We start from the raw sequence: 24037 nt of genomic DNA on the forward strand, positions 1-24037 counted from the left end.
TTCATATTGGTTCTTCTGATTCTTCTTGCAAGATAGCCATGAAAGATTCTTGTCTGCTGACTACTGTCTGAATTGGAACTGGTATGCCCTAATAGTCACATTTATATGTGGAATAGCTTGGGGGTTGGATGATGCTTGGTAATTTGCTTTCTATTCAGCAATGTCTGAGAGTGGTGGGGTAGGAGGACAAGCTATCACACAGGGATGGCAGAGCACCAAGATGTGCACTGACTCTGTTCCTCCTGTCTACCTCCCTTGCCTGCTTGATTAAGAAAATCTGTAGGTGCTTCTGGATTGTTAACACTGCAAAACCAAGGGCTTTCACTTTCATGAAGTAGGTGACTTAATTTGGAAGTTGTCTTTCTAAGGAAATGAGGGGAGACATGAAGATATGGGGGCTTCTTAGCTGTACTTAGCACTTCTGGACTGTACTTGGTTTCCATGTAAAAAACAACATCTGGAATGCCCACATGATCCTCCTAGGTCTGTGTCCACCACTTTAGCTCATGCAGGTGTGTCTGAGCTACTTTGGGTACTACTTGCTGTGTAGTTACACTGAGCTGCTCAAAGCTCAGCTGGAACTGCAAAGCCCACTTACAGGGAGCTCCTCTAACCCTTGCAGACCTTGACAGTCACACTCACACAATACCTCACACAACTACTCCAAGATGACTCTGCTGTATAAACTCAAGCTTTTATTTTGTGGGCTTTCTGTAATTTATTATGTTGGGCTGCTTATACCTCATCCCCTCACTTTTATGGCAGATGTGGTAAAGAAACACATCTTATTGATACCCTTTTGTTCTCTGCTCTTCTGAAGAAAACAGCAAATGGATAACAAAAAAAAATTGTCCATATTGAATGTCATCTGCTCAAAATCATCATAATCTGTGGTCATTAGCAGAATTGTGTGCTCTTTTGCAACTATACGGCTTCAAATAAAGCTGTTTTCCTTTTGCCCTTAAGAATAACTTATTAAATCTAAAACTTACTTAAGTGCAAATAGAAATCCAGAAAAACAGATCCAGTTCCCTCTCTAGCCTCCTCATGGTAAATCTCTAGAGTACTATTGTAATATATAGTGCCTCTTGATAACAACTGAACCTTTTTTTGTGTGTGTATGTCAAATGATCTGAGCCAGTAGCTCTATAAATTAGTTTCAGTCAATGAAAGGAATGGTTATGGAAATGCTGTTCCCCAGTTCACTAATAAGTCTAGTCCCGAGAGGAGCCCTTCTCAGGAAGAAGCATTCAGGTAATGGCTTGTATGAATAGTGTTAAATGTAATGTAAAGAAAGACTCATAAATATGGCATCTGAAATGTTGATCACATCTGCAGCTTCGGGAAGAACACTTGTGAGGAAGCCCCTAGAGCAAAAGCAGTGGTACCCTTCTCTAGTAAAACTCGATGCAAAAAGAGCTAGGCTGTGGTGCTTGTACCTACAGTTAGTACATAAAAGAAATGAAAGGAAACTGAGTTTTTGTCAGTTTTCCAACAAAATGGAAGTCAAGACATTAATCAAAACTTTATAAATAATAGTACAGTCCAAGAAAAATAGTCATAACTACAACAGCAGCAGCAAAAGATAAAATTAAGATCAAACATACAGTTATGTCCCTATATTACAATTTTGTTTCTGTATATGTCAAAATGAATTCTTGAAACAGCAAAGTCTGTTTGCCTCAAAAGACTTTACATGGCCCAGCCTTCAGCATCACACACCAGTCACCTCTGCAGTACTATGGGTACAATTGATCTGAGTCCATTCTAAATGTAACATTTTGGTTATTTGGTTTTAAAAACTAGTTCTGAGACTCATAGACATGAAGCTTGGATTGCTTCAGTGATGTAGCATCCATCTCAGCTTTAAATACCAATAAGAAGTGCCTTTATGTCTTGACATGTCAGGCAGAAAATACTTACTTCAGTCTATGGGAAGGTAGTCCTTAAATTTTCTCAAACCGGGTTGTAATCTAGTTAACAAAATGAAAACTCCTGTCATTCAGAGGTATAATAAAATTGAAGCAGTGTCTGTGAGCCTTGAGACACCGCTCTGTTTAGGGCTTTTTATTTTAGTTTTGAAGTGAGATGGAGGGGGTGAAAAAATTCTTCCAGTATTTTAATTAAGGTGTCACAACATATAAATATTGGGGGTTTTTTTTTTTTTTTTTTTTTTTTTTTTTTTCTGCAGGATTTCTAAATGTCAGTGATTCCCTTTTGTACTTTTTTTTTTAAGGAAGTATTCCACTCTTTAAATCCATCTTGTCATCTCCACTAGCAAGAGGAAAAAACCAAAATGGGGCCATATGGCTACATTGTCTGTGCCTTTGTTTCTTTTTCTTTACAACTAAAATATCATCACTGAAGTGATAAGTTCTCACTATAAACATTACACCATGGTCTTCATAGATAGTTCTCACTGAAAAAAATCTGAGCTGAAATTTAGCATAGATATGAGTCCAAAAGAAATTGAAGAAAATTTTGGTTGTCATCTGCCAAAGATTTTTGTGGTTCTTTTAATTTGACATCCTTGTAAATCATGTTGAGCTTGACAGTTTGCAGCATCTGATCGATATTTTTCTCTTGGTATTTTTAATTAAGAAATCAAATGAAATATTTGATCATTCATTTTAATGCAGTGTAATCCAATATACACATTAGCCAGCTACAACAGGTTACAAGCTCTCATTATTCTCCAAGAGTGTGTTGAAAGTAAGATGGGTCCATTCTTTTCAGTCTGAATAATACATGTTTATGAAAGTCTAAAAAATGATTCAGACTTTATATATATTCACTTGATGAACTGTGATGGTCTGTGAAGTGAATAATACATCACCTGGCTCCTCCATTTCTGCTGAAGAATTTCAGTACTACATACTGCAGCAGGACTGCAACTTTCATCCTAATAGTGAATAATTACACGTATCAGACATTGTATACTGAAATACACACAGTCAGATAAATTAAAGATGAGGGTTCTTCAACATTGTGGGTTATAAACAAGATCTATAACCATATTGAGTGCAGCTGTGGCTCTAGATAAGTGGTGTAGGCACACATCAGAAGGTCTGAAGTGATGCTGATTTTTTGTGTCTTGAATTGGTTTGAATGGAAATCTAGCAAAACAGAGCTTGAAATCTCCAGCGGAAGAGTGCTAGTACCTGCAATATTTTCCCTAGGAAGCCAGGATTATCAGAAGCGTATGACTTTATAAAAAAATATAGATTAGACATTTCTTAATGCATTTTAAAGTGTTAACCCTTTCAGAGATAGTTTATATTGTACTGAAGGCTGTTCACCCTCATGCTTTACTGTTAGCCAGGGCATTCTTGTCAATACATGTCTAGTGATGCTGCGATTATAAAATCGTTCTTTTACCTTTTACAGATAATTAGCATTGCTGTGATATGCATGGTATTCTCAACATGAGCTAATGGGAATGCTGTGAATATCACAGTAACCTTTGTAACTTGTAATTCAAGAATATAAGGCCTCTGTAATACTAGTCACTGATGATACGAAGTGTTGTTCCTAATCCACTTGCATCACAGGAGGTTTGGGCTGGATTGTGGTGTACTGAATTGCATGCTGTTAAGCTACAGTTGCAGAAACATTATGTATGTACTCTCAGTACTTGGTTTTGACTTGATCTTGGTTGAGGATGATTCAGTAATGCAATACCTGTGTGGTTTTCATTTTCTCATTCTTTTTAAATGAGAACACAACTATATTTTTAACACAATTTCCCGTGTGGTCAGTGTGTTGTAGTAGCCACAAAAAGGTATTAGAGGGCAAAGAAGGGCAGAGATGCAAATAAAAACACTTGAAACTCATGACCCCCAACAAGGTTAGCAAGATAGTCTCATTCAGTATTAATGCTCATTGAAATTTTTATCTTTTATTTATTTGTATATAAATACACACACACACACACACACATCTGTGTCATTAACTGGAGTGGCACACTTGTGAGCTTGACTGTTAGAAACAAGGCAATGAATATTTGATGTTTGTTGCTCTGAGAAATTTCTTGTTTGTTGTCTGTGTCACACCAATGTTGTTACATTTGTTATAAGGCAGAATGAAGCTAAGCTTGCATATGAAGTATAGATACACATAGGAAAGCACATATATTTCATATATGAAATAGTCTCTAGTTCAGAGCTGCAGCTTTTATTATTTTTGAGCCCTGATGTTCACTATGGCATATAAGGTATTGTTGTCACTGACAATATTTTCATAAATACCATAAATTCTAAACGATCCTCAAAAGATCAGATGTTCATCTCTATTTCTTAATATTTAGTTATTATAGACTTGTATGTCATTGTCCAGGGATAAAAACCTCCATTCTTTTGTATTCTCAACCTATCTTCTGTTTCGTCTTTCCAAATATGGATTAGGCTTTTTGACAGTTTTGAATACAGCTTTCCCTTTTAAGTCTTTCTATTCTGTTTTCTTTAGTCCTTATTATCTTGTGAGAATTCATATCCTTTATTTGGTCCTACTTTTTCACCTCATTTTCACTTCCCAGATCTGTATTTATTTCTCCTCTTACAAGTCTCCATACCTCTTTCAGAACTCTCAGCACCTATTCTCTTTATATTAAAACCACCAAAAATAAGCAGTCTACAAGATATTTCTTCTCCTTAAACTCCAGAAACCTGGTGTTTAATTGATCAATTAACTATCGATGATTCTTATGGTTGAATGTGTTCTTGAAATAAATACACGGGGGCCCATTTGGAACCCAGCACCATATTTTGACAACAGGATTTTTTTTTTTGGTGGCTGTTTTCTTTCTCATTTAAAATGCCTAGGATAGGCTCAAAATACTTATTTTTCTATATATTTTTAATGTAATACATTATGTTATTCCTTGCTGTTCAATAGCACATTAGGGCTGAAACAGAGACCAGTTTTTGTGCTTTTTCCTCATGTATGTTCTTGTGTTCCAGTCCAGCAACTTTCTTGCTGAAAAGTTTGTTTCACATTAAAATAGAAAATTCCAAAACAGTTTTGATTTCAAAATCTGTTTTATTTTTATTTCATTTTAGTTCTTCACAGGCAAGTACTGGTTACTGTCATGTATATGGGCCTTTTATTTTCCTTGTTGAGCTTTTTCATTTGGTTCAGTAGGAACCAGACTGATTATAAACAAGTGCTTTCAAGTCATGCCTTGCTGTGAATTTCGTGTCAGTTCAGTAGTGCACATCCCATTGCTCTGTATAATAACATTCTTGCATTCTCACCATTAACAAACCTTTGTATTATGTCTGACATGTAAAGCCTTCTCTGATATTCACTATAAGTTGTCATGTTGCTTCAGGTTATTCCTATTTTTGTCTGATTTTATCCTGTTTCCTTCCAGTTCAAATTTACTTTGACTTCTAGGCGCTACAGTCAGTCAGTTAATATAATGCATTTTCCTCATTGTGGCTTCTTGCAGTTCGTTTAACATTTTATATTTTAGGGACTTCACTCAATTAATGTTACATTTAGTTTGAGTTTGCCAGACATCCAAATTAAGATTTTTTTTGTGGCTTAGTTTTAGTGAGAAGTTCTGTGATTCTTAATCTGAAGGCCACCTTACGTTAAAAAATAATAGTCATGTAAGACTTTATCTTCTTGTCATGTCCTGTAGTTTAGCCCCCAAAAGAAGATTGTTTTCATGGATTCATCACCACTGACTAAAAAATAGCCGTGTTAATAATATTTTTCTTGCTTGGAAAATATGTTTTTTATTATCTTCGTAAGTGCTTCTTGTCTTTTTTTTTTTTTTTTTTTGTGTGTGTGCACCATTCCAAACTATGGGAAAGACTCTCACAAGCTCTTGATTTAATTCTTCTTGCAGAGGATCTCATTCCTCATGTAAATAATTTGTGGTTGGAATAAGAGCTTGATTGATGTTTATGTTTTGGAAATTTTAACAATTAGCTGGCAATCTGGTCATTTATGTCATTGAATTCCATTTTTGGAAAGCCATGTGTACCAAAAAATTAGCTCCACATCTCTTTTATTTTTAACACAATGTGCCACAGTAAAGGGCTTAAATCAAGGTTATGATCGCCTTGCAGTGGATAGTATCTTAAATAGCAGACAGGAAAAGTCATCAGAAGGTCCAAGAGATGAATGCAACAAACCTCTTGTTTTGCTGCATTTGGGGTCTGGTTGGGTCTTTTCCTGCAGGTAATGCAGGTTTTAATTTTTTGCCTTTAGTTTTCCTGAGCTTTTGAGTAATGTTTGCTGGTGCTGCTGACTGAACCGGCACTATGCCCACAAGTCTAAAAGACTCCAAGGGATAAGAAAAGGGTACACAAGGACATTTGCTGTCTCCAGAACCATATGAACCAGGTGGTAAGGAGAATTTTTCCATTATCAGAATCAGGTCTGAAGTCCTCTATGAAGTTGATTAAACCAATGTAAATGGTTATCTGTTTTACAGAATCGTGCACACACACCCATGTCATTTTATGCTTGAGAGGTGTGAAATTCTGCCTACAATTTTCATCCCATACTTTAGTGACAAACAGAAGAGCTGGGGAAATCCACTCAGCTGCCTGTCAGATGGGAAGATTCAGTCCACCCAGTTGATGTCTGCAGATTCACATGCTAGAAACAGCATCTGTGGAACAGTGCACAGGGATTGGGATTCCCTACTCTCCACATAGCTGAAACAACCCCTGTCATTTCCACCTTTGATAGCTGTCTCCAATACTAAGTGTTTTCTCTTAAATGTGTTTTAAGTGTCTGTAGCTGTGGTGGGTTGACTCTGGCTGAATGCCAGATGCCCACCAAAGCCCATCACTCCCTTCTTCCTGAGCTCAGTTTCAGTCCTGAATTTCTCTACCTCCTCCCCCATAGTGTTACAGGGGGACAGGAAATGGGGATTGTGGTCAGTTTATCACAGGGTGTCTCTGTCACTTCTTCCTCCTCAGAGGAGGACTCCTCACACTCTTCCCCTTCTTCAGCATGGGGTCCCTCCCTCTGGAGACAGTCCATGAACTTCTCCAACATGGGTTCTTCACAGAGGCAGCAGTTCTTCATGAACTGCTCCAGTGTGGGTCCCTTCCATGGATGCAGTCCTTCAGGAACAGACTGCTCCAGCATGGGTTCCTTTCCCTGGATGCAGTCCTTCAGGAACAGACTGCTCCAGCATGGGTTCCTTTCCCTGGATGCAGTCCTTCAGGAACAGACTGCTCCAGCATGGGTCCCTTCCATGGATGCAGTCCTTCAGGAACAGACTGCTCCAGCATGGGTCCCTTCCGTGGATGCAGTCCTTCAGGAACAGACTGCTCCAGCATGAATCCCCTGTAGCATCTCAAATTCTGCCAGCAAACCTGCTCCAGCATGGACTTCCTGTGGAATCACAGCCTCTGGGCATCCATGTGCTCTGACATGAGGTCCTCCAGGGGCTGCAGGGGAATATGCTTCAGTGCCTAAAGCACCTCCTCCCCTATTTCTTCACTGACCTTGGGGTCTGCAGAGCTGTTTCTCCCACATATTCTCACTCCTGTCTCCAGCTGTTGTTGCTCCTGTGCTGTAACTTTCCCCCCTTCTTAACTGTATTTATCGCAGAGGTGCTATCACCATCACTGATGGGCTCAGCCTTGTCCAACAACGGGTCTGTCTTGGAGCCAGCTGCATTGGCTCTGTTGGACATAGGGAAACCTACTGGCAGCTTCTCACAGAAGCCACCCCTGTAGCCCCTCTGCTACCAAAACCTCACCACGAAGAAACAATGCAGTAGCCTATTGTACATAAATAGTATTTCATGCATATGTATGCTGGTGTAAACAACAATTTTCAAAACCTGATGATTGAAACTTTTTTCTTAAAAGTACTATTTTTTGACCAAGTTAGTGAATGATAACTTTATGATACAAAACCGAATATATTTAGTGAAAATTATTATTCAAAGAATAACATGTACCTCTGTTATGTTTCAAACTCAGACATCAAACAGGATGTTTAATTTCTAGCAACATCTCCAAGAAGATTTAAACCTTATCTCTAATGTAATAATCAAGTATTTTAATGATTGAATCATGTCACACAGGCAGTAGTAATTGTGGCAATGAACTTACCCTTATGTATCTTTTGGTTGGTTGGTTGTTTTTTTTATTTTTCCTCAATGACTTTGAAGAAATAGCTAATCAGGTTTTAAACTGTATTTGAAAGGAGCAGCTTTTCATCTGCTGAGGACCTGTATGCTAAATTCAGGCCAAAGTGAATTTTCTTTCTGTATTGTCTGATCTCATGTCTTTGAAGTCTGTGTGGAAGGGATCTTACTGATTTCAGAGCTCTTAGGCTCAGGCCCAGAGGTTAAACCCTTTTAAAAAAGAGGAGGGGGAAGGAGCTGTCAAAATGTGATTGAAATATACAGGTGAATTATGAGCTTCAGCTCCAGTGAGGTTGTTTGGCAGCATATGTGTTTAGGGGCTTAACCTAAAGTTAAAGGTTCTGTTTTTCAAACTCATGCAGCTACAGTTGCCAAGATGGGCTCAGATGGAGGAAAGCGTCACTCTGAACATAGAGAAACACCCTTTTCTTTTTATGTGGACAGCTTATTTGATCACTGGAATGACATCTTGGCTTTTATCTCTGCCTGTCAGTAGCCATTCTGTTTTCACAGAGCAGAAGCACCAAACCCAGGCTGTTGCCCTCTTTATTCTTCCTTTTCATAAATATAATGACAAAGGATGAAGCACATCACTCCCTCAGTTGGTCTCACAGAGCCAGCCTTGAAAGTGTGGAAACTATTATATAGAGTTGACTTGAAATACTGTAAAATAAAAATAAAGCAAACTAGTCTCAGCTTGGCTTAAGATGAGACACTTGAGTCCTCAACACTGATCTGTCTATGTGACATTCATGAGCTATGGCCACAGCATCCATTTGTTTTGAGTAAAAATAAATTAATGTTTGGTTTTTTTTTTTTTTTGTCTGAGCAGTAAGGGAAGGGAAAAGGTGTTTCTCTAAGCCTTGTTCTCAACGAGCAAGCATTGCTTACTATGTTCTTTCTTTTTCCCTCCACGCCTCCTCCGCCTGCAGAATCGCATCGGGAATTCCTTCACAGGCCTGCGTCTGGATATGTGCCAGAGGAGATCTGGAAGAAAGCTGGTAAGAACTGTTTAAAAACACCAGCTTAGTCTTCTGGCAGCTGTGTGCAGTTGTTAATGCACTGATGTGAGGAATGGAAGGGGAAGGGGGGGGGGGGGGAAGGGGCATACTAGTAACAAGAAGAAATTGCTTTTAATAATCTTAAACTGGAACTGATCAGGATATGAAATAATCTTTATAATAGAAGCATCTGCTGCTATAGTTGGGGGGGTGTTGGGACTTCCATTAAGGACCTCTATTTTCAGGGGTTATAATGGTTTCAGGCTGAAACTTGATCTGCTGGAGTTTCAGTCTGTTAGTAATTTAAAAGAAAAGTTTGGTTTGTGTGGGATTATTTTTTTTTAAGCATTAAGGTTCTCACCTAGTTGAAGGTAAGAATTCCCAAAGGAGGAGAAAAAACCCATTAAAGGAAAACCTTCAGCTGTGCAATGTAAGTGTTTTCCTTTAAAAAATGTCTGCCCCCAGTGAAGTCTGTGCTCATAAACCTGCAAAGTTTCCAATGCAAGTATGCAAGATTGCATCTCTGCAGCTGCTTTGGGTGTTTTCAGGGGCATTGACAGCGGCTTCCCCAAGCTTGGAAAGCACCCTGGGCAGATGTTCTGGTTGTGCAGAGTTTTCTTCAACACTAAAACTCTGCCTGAGCACAAGGAATTTCCTGGCAAGGATCCCATTGCAGTGCTGGAGTTAAGCCTTTGCTCTTTTGACACTGATATCAGAGCTTCCTTGTTTTCAGAGGGGCCAGGAGTTAGTTCTTGAACTCCAGTGAGGTAGATGAACGTATGTATATATGCTCATACACACAGACACACCTTCTGAACACCTGTATAATCACGAAGTCTGCAGCAGCTATCTAAGCAGGAGTTAATGATTAAAAGGCAAATATGCAAGAGTTTTAATGCTTTCTCATCAAATCCCCTGTAACTGCTCACAGCTTTTTGTTGTATTTTAAACTAGATACAGAACATATGTGTAAAATTGTTCTGCTGGCATGTCATTGCATCAGACAAGAAGCTGTGGTTTCGTATGACGTGGACTTGTCATGTAAAGTCTGTTATTTGTCAACATGTTAATATTTTTGGAACTCTATTGCATTTTCTATGAAAAATAGCAAAACCATCAACATATTTTTCTTCTGTCCAACGAAGGTGTAGCCTTCTTAATGCCCAAAATTATTTTCATAGTTTGTTTTGCTATACTCCTACAGCAAAGATAAAACCTAATGGACCCAGGAAATCTCAGTAGGAGAAGCATTTTTCAGTTGAATTTCAGGAACTTTATTCCTCTTGCAAAATGTAGGATTTGATGCCATTTGGCATTTTGGGTCATTTATGACTCCTAGATGCTGTACAAATAGAGAAAAAAAAAGAGATTTCTTCATAAGCTAGCAACACAAATTACTTGAAGCTTTGGTCTGGAGTTACAAAATTAGATGTGCATTCACATTGCATATATCTACAAATGGTAGTGTACAGGACCCAGGATATGTCAACTTGTGAACATATGTCATCAGTTCATTTGAAAGAAAGTTTTTTCTTTCATACCATTTCCAGTCTCTATTTTTATGCTGATGTAGGTTTAAATCAGATCATTGTATTAACTGAGCATACCTCTGAACTGGAAACTAAAAAAAGTCAGACTCTATAAAGGATGCATACCTGTAGCTGTTACTGAGAGTAGTAAAACATCAGAAAGCACACTGCATTTCATAAATCATGGACCTTTATTTTCAGGGGTGTGCATGGAAGTTGGAGGTCTCCACAATTTCATAATCTGTTCAAGGCAGTAAAGATGCAATTCGGCTCTGTAAGAATAGGTCTCTAGTGCCATTTGCCATGCTTTGTAGTTTCCTGGGCTGGGCTGCAACTGCCAGCCAAGAAGTCTGCAAATCTCTCACAAGTCATTTCTGCTGGCTCAGTGTGGATCTGGGTATCTCAAAAGTCCATAAAGACAGATGTGTAGATACCTGAATCAAGTATGAAAGTCTGATTGACGTGCTGAATCCACTGAACTGAAATAATTTTGCATTAAAATGATTAATAAACACCATCAAAAGTATGCAAAAGGGTATTCACTTTAAACTACTGGAGACTGATAAACTCCAGTGCAATTCCTGAAATATAGCAAATATGTGCTTTCATATTGTTGGAGCAAGCACATAGTACACAGCACATTGTGAATTAAAGCCATGTGAGCCCAATTCAGTTTCATACATCAGTAGAAAAGAGTCATCAGTTCCCTGATTAACTTCATTGAATTATGGATATGTAGATTAAGAGTACAAGCCAAATTACTGGTGCCCCTCAGTGGACAAGAGAGAGGTGTGTTAAGAGGATCAGTCAGATCATAGGTTGAAGGCCTTGCTCTCTGGAAATACCTATTTCTCTTTATTAAATATTGAGGGGGTCCCAGCCCCCTGTGGGCTGCTGCCTTAGCTTCTTTCTGTGTTATAAGGAAATTCGGGAAATGCCGAGGAGAAAAGAGTGCTGATACCATTCTTGGTCTTCCTAGCTCATCATTGTTAAGGCAAACAAAATCTCCTTCACTGTCACCCATAACTTTTCCTATATAGATGTTAGAGGTTTTATTGTTATTTAAAACTATGAAGCCTTCATTCTATGTCTATAAAGTATCTGTAGGTAGTGGAAACATTTATTTTGAGAAGATGTGCAGAAAATCAGTGACTTTATCTTGTTCATTGGGTGTTCATGAGTCATGCTATATTGGAATAATGGTGGGGTATTGTTACCAAAACTGACATATTTTAACTATTTTTCTCACACTTAATATAGCACAACACAAATTGTTGTTGAAGTTAATTGAAATACTAAAGTCCAATCCATAGTTTATGCCAATTAAAATGTATCAGTCAGGCCTATGACCTCGTAAGCACTTTTAGCATCTTCACACTCTCAGAAGCTTTGTAAAAAATCTTATGCAATATAGAAGTTAGAATACAAAGTCCAATTTCTACATTTGGGCTGAAAAGAAGTAAAATATGTAGGATGAAAAGCTATAAAATTATGAATCTCTGTAAAATGTTGGAGTGTTGTGCTTTTGTTTATATATAATAGTTTAAACTGGCATTCTAACCACTGCAGACACCTCAATGTAAAGCTAAATTTATATGATGTAATGAAAGTGTATCATGCCATACAAAGATAATTTCTATTTGTAGTAAATATCACCAAGAATATAGGTTTCCTCAAAGAAACCCACTATGTTAGTAACTGCAGTTCATAGACACAAAATGTCTGTATTTAAGTTGCCTTATTTTTATGAAAATTGGTAATAAAATTGCATCTGTATGTCTGCTTGTGTATATTTCTTTTCTCACGATCAGTGAATGTTTGCAGTTGGTAATAAATATTCAAGCACCTTGCAAATGTCCTACCAATTCCCTTTTCTGATCTGTGTGTGCCTGTGGGACTAGAATAGGAATGCATAATTTAAATATAAATTGCCTGATTTGCATATACAATTAGTCTAGCTGCAGCTTTGATCGTAAGCAAAAATTATTGTCCTGTATTGCCACTTAGATAGAATTTTAATTCACCTTGAATATTCAAAGTAAATTAAGCCTTAGCTGTGTGGTTGAAGGGTATGATTTTTCCCTCTCCTGAGGCTTTCTCCTAAACAACATTTACAGTAGGGCATATTTTCAGCCTCATAAAAATAAAAGCATAGGTTTTATCTCTAAGTGCCCTCCCCCCCAAAAAAAAATTAAAAAAAATCACAAAAACCTCCCCAAGCCCCCCACCAAACTTCAGCTGAAACATCTCTCACAGACATGCACACACATAACACAGAGAGTAATAGAATGCTTTTTTCATTGCGATTAATTCAGTTTTAGTCACTGCATGGCTTAAAGTTAAGTCTTTGATGTCATTAGTTAATAACTGAAAATGGAGAGTTCATATAGTCCTTATTTTTTTAAAAAATAACAATTGCAGAGCTAGAGATGTGACTGAGGAGAGTTACTGACTTAGTATCTGTACCTAAGAGTTAGATCTGTGTTCATGCACACAGATACATGGGCTAAAACTCAAACCTGTAACACGGTTCTAATACTTAGATTTTAATCTACAGTAAAACATTTTTATTAGAAATCTATGTTTTTAATTAAACAGAACATTTAATTAAGGTGGTTTTTAAGTGGATGAAACAATTAAGTGCAAACACTTGAATGAAACATGTCATAATTAGTTTTAATAGAGTGTTAATTGGTACTAGGTTTGCCAAGTTAATAATTACTGCTTATTAAATTTTCAATTAATCATTGTCATTTTGCTTTGAATAAAGATGAAAATTAGATAAACTAATTCAGGGGGAGGATGGTTTCCTTGTTAATTAGAGCAGTTAATTAGAAAAAAAAAGAAATTACTTGTTTTACTTGTCAATTAAGAGTATTCATTAGTAAAATCTTTGCACTCTTCCTGCATCAAAACCTAAATAACTAATTTGTGGCAATCCATGTTTTCTGGAGTAAAGATATGACACTAGTATATACACCAAAGAAACAGCTCCTACTGCCTTAGTTATTTTACAAGAAGCATGAAGGTTTGAATTTAATGAAGCGGCGTACCACTGCTCAGTGTTAATTGTGTGCTGAAGCCTTGCTGGCTTGGGTGTGCTCAAGAGCTCGGTGGAGCCAGGAAGTCGAGTCTTCACAATGTAAACATGGGTTTGAAGGAGAGATCAAGAGGTCAAATGAGTGTTCATAAACAAATTTTAAATTTGGCTCATAAAATTATATGTCCAGGAAAAGGTCTTAGACCAGTGATTTTGGTTTTTTTTAAATAACTTTGTTTTTTTTTTTTTTAACTTCATGTATTTATTCTTTAACATATGGGGGAAACAAATTGTTAATAACTACAAATTTTGTCTTAATTTCCAGAGCTTAAAAATACATTTTTGAAAAAGTCTGCAATATTATGTCTTATATAATAATTCTTGCCAAACATACTCATAAATCTGCTGTGCTACAAAACCACTTTTCCAAGTAAAATATTCAAGAATATTACAAAAATAACACACCAGAGATCTGAAATGTCTCTACTTAAAGTACTGACTGTGGCTCAAAATAGCAAGAATCATCAAAAAGCATTAGAGACTTGGTGATCAGGAGGAAGCACCTGGGTGGTTTTGGAGAATCTTGAGGAGCCACATTCCTCTGTGTCTTTCTACTGAAAATGAAAACTCAGTATAATGCATTTCATGCATCAGTCCTATGTAGCCCTGTGCCAAACCTCCTGTGCTGATGAGGATTTCTTCCCTCCTTTGCAGAGGAAGCTGTCAATGAAGTAAAGCGTCAGGCAATGGCCGAGTTGCAGAAGGCAGTGTCAGAGGCAGAGCGGAAGGCTCATGACATGATCACTTCCGAGAGGGCCAAGATGGAGCGCACGGTTGCCGAAGCCAAGCGCCAGGCTGCTGAGGATGCACTAGCTGTCATCAACCAACAGGAGGATTCAAGTGAGGTAAGGTCTTAGCTGGGCAGGCACCACCTGTCCAAGCTAGCTTTAATCTGGCACTAGCTATTTGTGTACTTTGGGAATTTAGTGCCCCCTCTTAACTGTTTGCACAGTTGTTCTGGATGTATACCTCAGACGCATGCTGACCTCCAAATTTTCTTGGCTGTGTTGTAATCTGAGCCCAAAATAGCTAGTGAACTTGAGCTGTGTTCTCACCTTTAACTGCTGTTGAGTGTTACATATAATGCACTCATTTCTGTTCTAATTTAGCTTTTCTGTGGCTTTATTTTAAAGTTCTTCAAACTGCTTCAAATCTATATTGAATAGATAACAAGATTGCTCCATGGAAAATATTTCATACTGAAATCTTATTTAAACACAGAAATGATTTATGTAAGAGATTGTACAGCAAGGTGGATAAAAGTTTGTCTGGCAAAGTATTGGATGTAGAAGTGATTAGCAAATGATGGTTCCTGTAGGATAGAATGTGAATGTAGATTTGCAAGTGTTTCTTAGTCCTGAATATGTTGCTTTGACTGCAGGGAATAGTTGAGATTTGAGGTGTGGACAGCTTCTGGAAGTAGGAAAAATAGGCTGAAAGAGCATCAGAGAGTAAACCAAGAATAAGTATGTTAAGTCTTGATTTACTTTCAGACCTTGGAGCAGGAGCCTTGAATTGCTGCAGTATGGGACATCCGGCAGCATGGGTGGCTGGAAGCTGGGAATGAAAGAGCAGCATGGATTTCACCAGTGCTACAGAAGTCTTCATAGCAATTAGAGTTTACATCCAAATTTAATCTCCTAAATTAAAACTGCCCTTAAAACCAGACACTAAAGTGAAAGAAGTATTTATTGTTCTTGTACTAAGATCTTGGATGTAGTAAAGCCCCTTTTTACTATAAATTTTAAATGGCAGGATTTGGAAAAAAAGAGTAGATAGCAGTACCTGTTGGGTGGGTCATACATTTGTGTATTTTTGTGTCAAAGAACTCTCCATGGGCTGGATGAGCAGCGTTGCAGAAGAGTCATTGAAGTTGAAAGATGCAGATGAGCTAGCTGCAGCATGCTGAGAAAACTGCAGAAATCACAAGCAGATAAGTCAGTGGCATGCTGCAGTATGCATCCATAATTTGATGGAGCGCAAGATTTTAATTCATACCAGGCTTCTCTGGAGATGAAAGACCATTGTGGGATCACTGAATGCCCAGAGTTTCTCCTTAATGCGTAGCAGATGAAAAAGGAGGAGACAAAAGGAATTGATTTCCAGCATCTGAAAGTTTCTCAGGAAGAAAGGGACTAGGGGAAGTGTATGTACCATTTAAGTACTAACTGTTCCATTGTAGATTAAATGAGACACAAAATGACAATAAATTGAATTTATATCTGAGATACTCAAGGACATTTTCCCTGCACTATGTTCATAAAAAGGGCATTTTTCTGACTTAGCATCATTAAAGAGCTGTCATTTTTTGTGTGTGTATCTACAAGACTCCTATTGTTAAGCCAAAATTCCAAAGGTAAATACCTTTGGAGGAAACAGCAAATTAAATCTGTTCAGTGAGCTGACACAGTGGAGGCAGGGATAGAGGAAGTACCTACGTGTGAATGCATACAGCCGATTCTTCCTCAAGCAAATGTGCATCCAAAGGAATGTGTGGAGAGTTTGTGTGCTGTAATTAACTCCTGAGCAGTCATAAGAAGCTGTATAACAACAGACATCTTTAGTTCTTCTCCAGCAGAACTGCATATGAGGTTGTTCACTTATTTGAAACAGGACTTTAAAAAAAGAAAAATAATTCCTTTAATTGCATTCTAATGAAATGTCTCATAGGGTTTTTGATCTCAGGGCTGTATATCCTCAGGGAGGTTACAAGCTTCCTGGACCTAGAAATGAAGTCTAGTGTCCTGATCCTGCAGCCTTCACACCTGTGGTCATGAGTGGCATATCAGTGTGGCTGAAAAATGCAAGTTCTAGTAAATCTGCAAAGAGAACTCAAGTTTCTTCAGTTTGTGTTTACGGATGCTTGATTAACTGTGAAGGGAGATTACAGTGATACTTATTTGAGAGTTAGGGGTATCTATTAAGTTTTTATAATTGGTTCTTCTTCAGCTTCTAATGATATCAAACTCCAAACACTTGGGGCAGTACTTTGATTAACCTGCTAACTCAGGCTTTTTTTGTTAACTCCTATAAGAATGGACAAGATTTGTCCTTCATCTTTGAGGACAGGAGATGAATTTGCCAGTGTTTGCAAAGTGTTATGATATCTTGTGCTTATCAGGGTTGAGGAAAAAAACTTCACATTTGCTTTGGTTTTCATTATATCCCAATCTCTTTGTGAACATCCCTTCTTATTTGTCTAGGTTGTAAGTCTTCATAAACTTCTCTCTGCAACTTTCAGCAAAATGCTTCCAGAAATGCAGATGCCTGTATACTAAAGGCACTGGAGTAGTATTTCCAGGACTAGATTATTTAAAGTGCCAAATAAGAGAATGCTGAAAAGCAGTTTATGCTGTTTTACAGGTCTAGAGGAAGGCTGAGCATCACTCCTTGTTTCTTATCCTTGGCGCTAATGATATCTTGCACTACCTTGCAAGAGATATTTTCTTGCACTAAAGCCTGCAAGAGACCTCTGTATAGGCTTCTATATAATCTCCATGCGGTTCCTGACAGAGAATGTTTCTTCCATGGTTGTCTTTTTTTTTTTGGCTGTTGAAACTATGAATGGCGATGGGAATTTGGCACCAGATTTCTAATGTATCCTATATGAAACATTTTATTCTGCTCTTGTGACACCCCACTTGGAGTGCATTTCTGGTGTCCTCAACATAAGAAGGACATGGAGCTGTTGGAGCAAGTCCAGAGGAGGGCCACGAGGATGATCAGGGGACTGGAGCACCTCCTTTATGAAGATAGGCTGAGAAAGTTGGGTCTGTTCAGCCTGGAGAAGAGAAGGCTGCGTGGAGACCTCATAGCAGCTTTCCAGTATCTGAAGGGGGCGCTATAGGGATGCTGGGGAGGGACTCTATCAGGACTGTAGCAATAGGCCAAGGGGTATTGGGTTTAAGCTTAAACAGAGGAAGTTCAGGTTAAATGCAGCGAAGAAGTTCTTTACTGTGAGTGTGGTGAGGCACTGAATAGGTTGACAAAAGAAGTGGTGAATGCTCCATCCTTGACCATGTTCAAGGCCAGGTTGGACAGAGCCCTGGGTCCTAGCCATGGTCTAGTGTGAGGTGTCTATGACAGGGGAGTTAGAACTAGGTGATTTTAAGGTCCTTTCCAACCCAAACCATTCTATGATTCTATGATTTTCATCTGATATGGCCATGCCCTGTCAATCGGCAAGGTTTCTTCCTTACAGCTCTTCATTTATTAGTCAATAAAATGCAACCTGGATCTAGCTGAGGCTTCTTGAAGCTGCTCTGGTATGAGAACTTCATGCACTAATTTTTGCTGCAGTCTTCTCCAGAGCTCAAAGTGATAACTACTTCTAAGACTCAAGATTTTTGTAATTACTGTGATTTTAAGATAATGTGTAGTCTCCTCATCCATGAGCTTTAGGTGGTCTCACAAAGAGAAGTGGATTGTTTTTTTGTTTTGTTGCTGTTGTGATGGTGGTGGTTTTTGTGGTTTTTTTTCTGATTTTGTTTGGGTTTTTTGTGTGTTTTCTTTTGCTTTGTTTTTAACCCAAAAAGTAGCATCCTTGAGTGCAAGATTGTCTTCAAGAAAACAGTGAAATTGAGCATGTTGAATTGACCAGAGCAAAATAAAGGTTGCTGAGGACAGTGAGAGAACTGGTAGGGGAGGTGTGATATTTGGAAGCATCTTAACTTTTAAGAAACAGCCTGCAATATTTTCAGAATTACCACATTCCATAGCATAGTTTTAATTTCTGACCCTGACTTGATCCCCTGTTGAACTGTTGCTCTTTGCTTATGTTTGAATTGTTCAATAGGGAGAATCATAGAATTGTTCAATACATAGAATAATAAAATGATTAGGATTAGAAAAGACCGTAGGGTCATCCAGTTCCAACCCTCCTGCCACGGGCAGGGACCCCTTCCACTAGACCAGGCTGTTCAAGGCCTTTCCCGACAAGGCCGGAAGGATTTAGCTCACAGTGCCACTGCTTCATTGCCTGTACATGTACTTTCTAAAGATTTCCATAGTTTCTTGACCCTTGCAACTGATCAGGACATCTTCATTATTTTCTGTTAACTCTGATGAGAGAATAGTTGAAGACAAGCTAACAAAGCACACTGCTGTTGGAAAGCAGAAGACAAGGGAAGGCCTACCTGTCAGCATGGTATTCCTGAACCTCAAAGTATTTCTTCACCAGTTCTTTACAGTTGCTTGACAAAAGATGACCCATTCATCAGCAGTTGGCTGGGCTGAGTACAGAAACATGTGTGAGCAACCTACTCTTTAACAACTGCTGTGCTTGCTTTGGCTGCAAGGTACTGGTATGCAAACCATTTTTAGTAGTATGGGTGAACAGCTTAGCAAAGAGACTGGCTACCCAGAGTGTAGCAGGGGGAAAAATTATCAAAACATCTGTCTTTCTGCTATGGTATAAAATTCCACTGAAAACTTTGACACTGTGTTCTTCCTCACTTTTGGGTAGGGTGGGGGCTGTGGACAGGGAAGGAACACAAATGTTTCAGTTCTCTCTACTTAAAGCAGATGCTGACATCGGCTCAGATAAAACAAGTATGTAACTGGTCCAACACTGCTTTTAAGAGATGTGTAATGTTAGGGCTTGTTTATATTGCAGCAGTTTATGTTGTATGTGAATATCACACTTAGTTGACATTTTGAAGACAGCTGGCTTCAATCTCTGCTGACCAGTCCTTTGAGACCAGGACTGTGCCAGCAAACCTGACTAAGCATCAGATGCTGTAATTCAGGCAAGCCTATTTTTCAGGCTGTTATTAAATTTAATACCTATGTCAGTTAATGTTTAATTTTTTTTGGCTGGGCATCTCTTAGAAAGTAGCACACGATCCCCTGCAGTGGTGGGTGGTACAGAGGCGCCAGAGCCATGTCTTCTGTGCAGGATCAGTCCAGATGTGATGAGCCATGTGTTCTGTGCAGGATCAGTCCAGATGTGATGTGAACATTGGCACTACCCCAGACTGCTAAGCTAAGCCTGGCTAGCCAGCTTGCACATCTCTTCTGTATGCTTCTCTGCACTTCTGTTTTCAGGATTTAGCTTCTCTCACCCTGACTTGTGTGAACATGGATGTACTTCACACAATAAACAGTGGCTTGGGCAAGCTTAGAGTATTCAGTGATAGGTGTAACTTTACTAGAGGCATTTAACATTTTTAATATCTTCGTATGGAGAGCTGCACTTGGATGCAGTGTAGGGAATTTCCAAAGTACCAATATGTTTCTCTTCCTGACAGGTCTTGGTTAGAATTTTTATAAACAACTTTGCTGTTTTTTTACACTGGTGTTCAGTGGCTCATACAGCCCTCATTTAAGCCACTGTCGTGTTAGTAATTTCTACATGTTCCTTTTCTTGTGGTTACTGGTGATAAGAGTTTTGAATACCATGGGCATCACAGAACTGCACAAAATCTGGGTTCTTCACACCCAGCCATGCTTCTTTTCATGGTAAACTGGGTAAATTTGTCAAAGATGACAGCTCAGTTTTTGGTGCTGTATTTGCAGCATTTCAGAGCTCATAATCTTTTTGACATGTCACAGTCCATTTGTTGTTTTGTTTTGTGGGTTTCTTTTTTAAGCAAGCTCTTCACTGAGTTTCAGCTAGAGGTGTCAGAGGAAAGCAGTACTCAATTGTGGTTGAATATTTCAAAGATGAAAGCAATAGGTTGGGCACAATTATTGACAAATACGTGTCCTGGTACTGGAGACCACAGGAATGGAGACCATTTGTTTTGAGGAATCTCCATGATGGCAAACAGAAGTTTCTTGAGTTCTGTTGTTTGAAGATGGAAGCTTAACTACATGAGAATTAAGAATCTGACCTAAGATAAGGCTATGACCTAAGAATGATGTTCCTTGTCAGTTGAAAGAGGAGGATGAAATATGATCAGTGGCATAAATTCGGAGTGAGATTCCCATCTGGTCTAATTTAGTCCAATTTCGTTGAATTAATCCATTTTCAAGGTAGTGAAGTTAAATTGAATTACGTAGTCTGAGAATCTGGCCTTTTGTATAACCTCACTGTTTCACAGGAAAATCAGTGCAGAGTTAAATTGTAATCCAGACCTCCTCATAGTTCATAGTTTTAACTACATCTGGAACTCCATAAAACTTGAGCTGGAAGTGCAGCATAGTAGGTCACTACACAATGACAAGGGACGATATACCAGGAGAGGCTTTGAAAGATCTGCTACTCCCTTTCTCAGTGGCTGATCAACTCTAGCTGTGTCACTGCTGTAAGATAACTGCTTTTCCTGTGCTTTAGTCATGGAGATTCTCCAAGTGCCCCTAGGCAATTTCTGCTTGTCCTCTAAAAGATTCCTCATAACGTCTCTTTCCAGTTTTTCTTGCAGATGTTTGATCCCCTTACTTCTCCTATGCATCTGTGTAGACATGATCATTGCCTTTTTCACTTCAGTAGCCTCCAAGACATTTAGGTGCTAGCATCCCCTCTCAGGCTACCATCTCTCCTGAGTTTAATAATCTGAATTAATTCAGTCTTATAGCTTGTGTTTGTCTGATTTCAGATTATTCCAGCTGCCTTTCTCTGTGTTCTTTCCATGTATTTTTGTCTTACTTGATTTGCTGTATTTGAAGTGCATCAAAGAATCATAGAATAGTTAGGGTTGGAAAGGACCTTAAGATCACCTAGTTCCAACCCCCCTGCCATGGGCAGGGACACCTCACACTAAACCATGTCACCCAAGGCTCATCTCAACCTGGACAGTACTCCAGGTTGGGTCTTGCCAGTGCTAGCAAATGGAATCTTATATCGGGTGTAAAACAGTCTAGTCTTGCTTATATGCCCTTGTATGATGATTGCCACCAACACAACATTGTGGGCCCCTATTATCTCTGAGGTGCTATCTGCACAGTTCAGCTAGGTTGCTCCGTTTTCCTTGTACTTGCTAGAGCTTCCCAGGAGGAAGATACCTTGAGCACGCTGAATCCCGTAATGAGCTGGAGCTCTGTTTGTGATATTTGTTCAACTGGAAATACGTGAGCAGGGGCACGTGAAACACAGCCTGGGCTACTAGCTGGAATCTTGAACCTAACTAGTCTTCAGTAGAATTTGGGCTCTGGAGCTATCAGCCAGCAGTGTGAACAGAAAGCACCTGTTGCCAAAGGTGGTGATGCCTGAGCCTAATTATGGGAAGAAGCAATGAATGGCCTCAGTGGTGAGGGCTGTGAAGGACAGGAAGTTCTGCATGTCAAATCCCGCTACTATCGCCTGCAAGCTTCCCATGGCATGTGTGCTTCTTTATGCTAATTTGTACTGTAATAATTGTTAAATGCAATAAGTTGTTGCATAAATGCAAGCTGTAAATTTTATTTTGGAATTTTTGTATTTTATGTGCTTTTATTCCCAAATGACACTAAAGCTGTAATGACCTGTTAAATTAGAAATATTATGTCCAATGGACAAAATCACATACCAGGCAATGTAGGACACGTTAAGTATAATCATGTAAGGAGCCAGCTTAGAGCTTTGTCACTTCATTAAAACCTTGCACTTATGTATCACTTTTCATGTTCTGTATAGGCTGATAGTTAATTGTCGACTGTTTTACTAAGAATGTTAAAACAGTACTGCTAAAGTCAAATTACTGTTTTCTGACCTCAATACAGATCTTGTGGCAAGATACTGAACTATTATATGGTAGCTCTGGTCACATCTGGAGACAGTTCTGTCTGTGCAGATAGGCCTTCCCCAAAAGAGAAGAGAAGAAAAATAAAGATACCCTAGAAGCTGGCCTGTATTAAGTAGACAGATATTTGAATAGATCAGTTTGCCATCCTCAAAATAATTCCAGCACAATTAAAGCATGCACTTTAATGCTGCAATCAGATCTGCACAAGGGAGAGATACCTGCACCTTGGCAGGTGCTGTCTGATTTCACCATTATTTATTCCATGTGCGTAAAAGTGTCTTTTCAGAACAGTCTGCTTGGAGAGGTTTTGCACATGTGTACATGTTTCCAGATGAAGGGATAAAGGGCCAAACTCTGGGCTGGCGATTTAGTTGGAAATGAACAGCTAGGTCATCAGGAGTGGCAGTAGGTGGAAATTCCGTGCAAGCATGGAGAATTACACCGTGTTTACTGATCACAGTGCAAACATCAAGCTGGCAAAGTGAAACTTCACAAGTACGATGTGAATGTTGAGATATACTAGTCTAGCAAAAGAAGGAGAATGCAGGTATATCACAATTTGTTCACTTTCTGGCCAGTAGGGTAAGGTATTTTATCTCTTTGAAATGCTAACACAAAGTTGTCAGGTCAGGGTATGCATAAATATGTCTGCACATGCCTGTGCTCATGTACAGGGTTCTAAATTACTTCTAGTTATTTTTCATTGTGGAAATATAAGGTCTTTTAATGAAAAGGTGTTCAAGAATAGCACAGCTACCAATTTCCAAAGGTGGTTTTACCTCTCCAGCACTGGACAGAGTTTGAGCAAAATGAACCTGAAACAATGAATACTGAATCAAAACCAGGTGATGCCAGACAAGGAGTCTGAATTCCCAACATTTTACTACCAGAAACATCTGTTTCTGTGTGTTTGTAATTTCACCTTTTTTTTAAAGTGTTTTTAAAGATGGGAACAATTTTATGAATTAAAAAAAAAGAACCCAACACATGTATCTATAATTACCTGGTTTAGTCTGTGTGTTTAATCAGTACGGACTAAGAATGCCATATATGTTTGATTTCAGTCTCAAAGAGCAATTGAGCACTGAACAGTTACTCTTCCCCCATCTGCCAGTACTAGTCTAGGAGAAAAACCCACCAAGCAAACAATCAACCAAAAAAAAAAACCAACCTCCCCAAAAATCCAGCAAAAAGGGGGAGCATGGAACTAACATACAGATAATTTCTAATGAAGCCACTTAATTAATTAAACATCTAATTTCCTTAAAATACTGGTTTGGATTTATTTCTTTGTTTGACTCTGAAACTGGGATTTTTTTTTTAATGTAGTTGAGGAATATCACTTAAAGATTGGCCATGTTCCAGCATCCAGCTGGCATAGCTATAGAGTGTGTGAAAGTGAATACCATACATATTCTGTGGTGGCTTCCCCATCCTGCCAAAGATTTAGGCTCCAGCTTAACTGTTCCCTGCCGGAAGTGCTGCTGAGTCAAATGGCATTACTCAGATAATTAAAATTGAAGTTTTCCTGGGTAACAAGTCTTACCTGTGTATTAGATCTTTTTCTTCCTTTCATCTTGTGCACATTTGGAGAAGCACTTTTTTATCCTGTGCATGTTTTA

General features: G+C 38.7%; 1 protein-coding gene across 1 annotated transcript in view; it reads left to right on the forward strand.

Annotated features, from left to right (window-relative positions):
- RUNX1T1 (RUNX1 partner transcriptional co-repressor 1) overlaps nucleotides 1-24037 on the forward strand; it is a 120895-nt gene that overhangs the window by 92470 nt on the left and 4388 nt on the right. Inside the window, exons 9-10 of the mRNA XM_031050551.2 lie at nucleotides 9055-9123; nucleotides 14407-14597. Coding sequence (XP_030906411.1) covers nucleotides 9055-9123; nucleotides 14407-14597 — 260 coding nt within the window. The remainder of the gene's footprint in view (nucleotides 1-9054; nucleotides 9124-14406; nucleotides 14598-24037) is intronic.

Source organism: Melopsittacus undulatus, chromosome 1 (assembly GCF_012275295.1).
Source record: "Melopsittacus undulatus isolate bMelUnd1 chromosome 1, bMelUnd1.mat.Z, whole genome shotgun sequence".
Classification (NCBI taxonomy): Eukaryota; Metazoa; Chordata; class Aves; order Psittaciformes; family Psittaculidae; genus Melopsittacus; species Melopsittacus undulatus.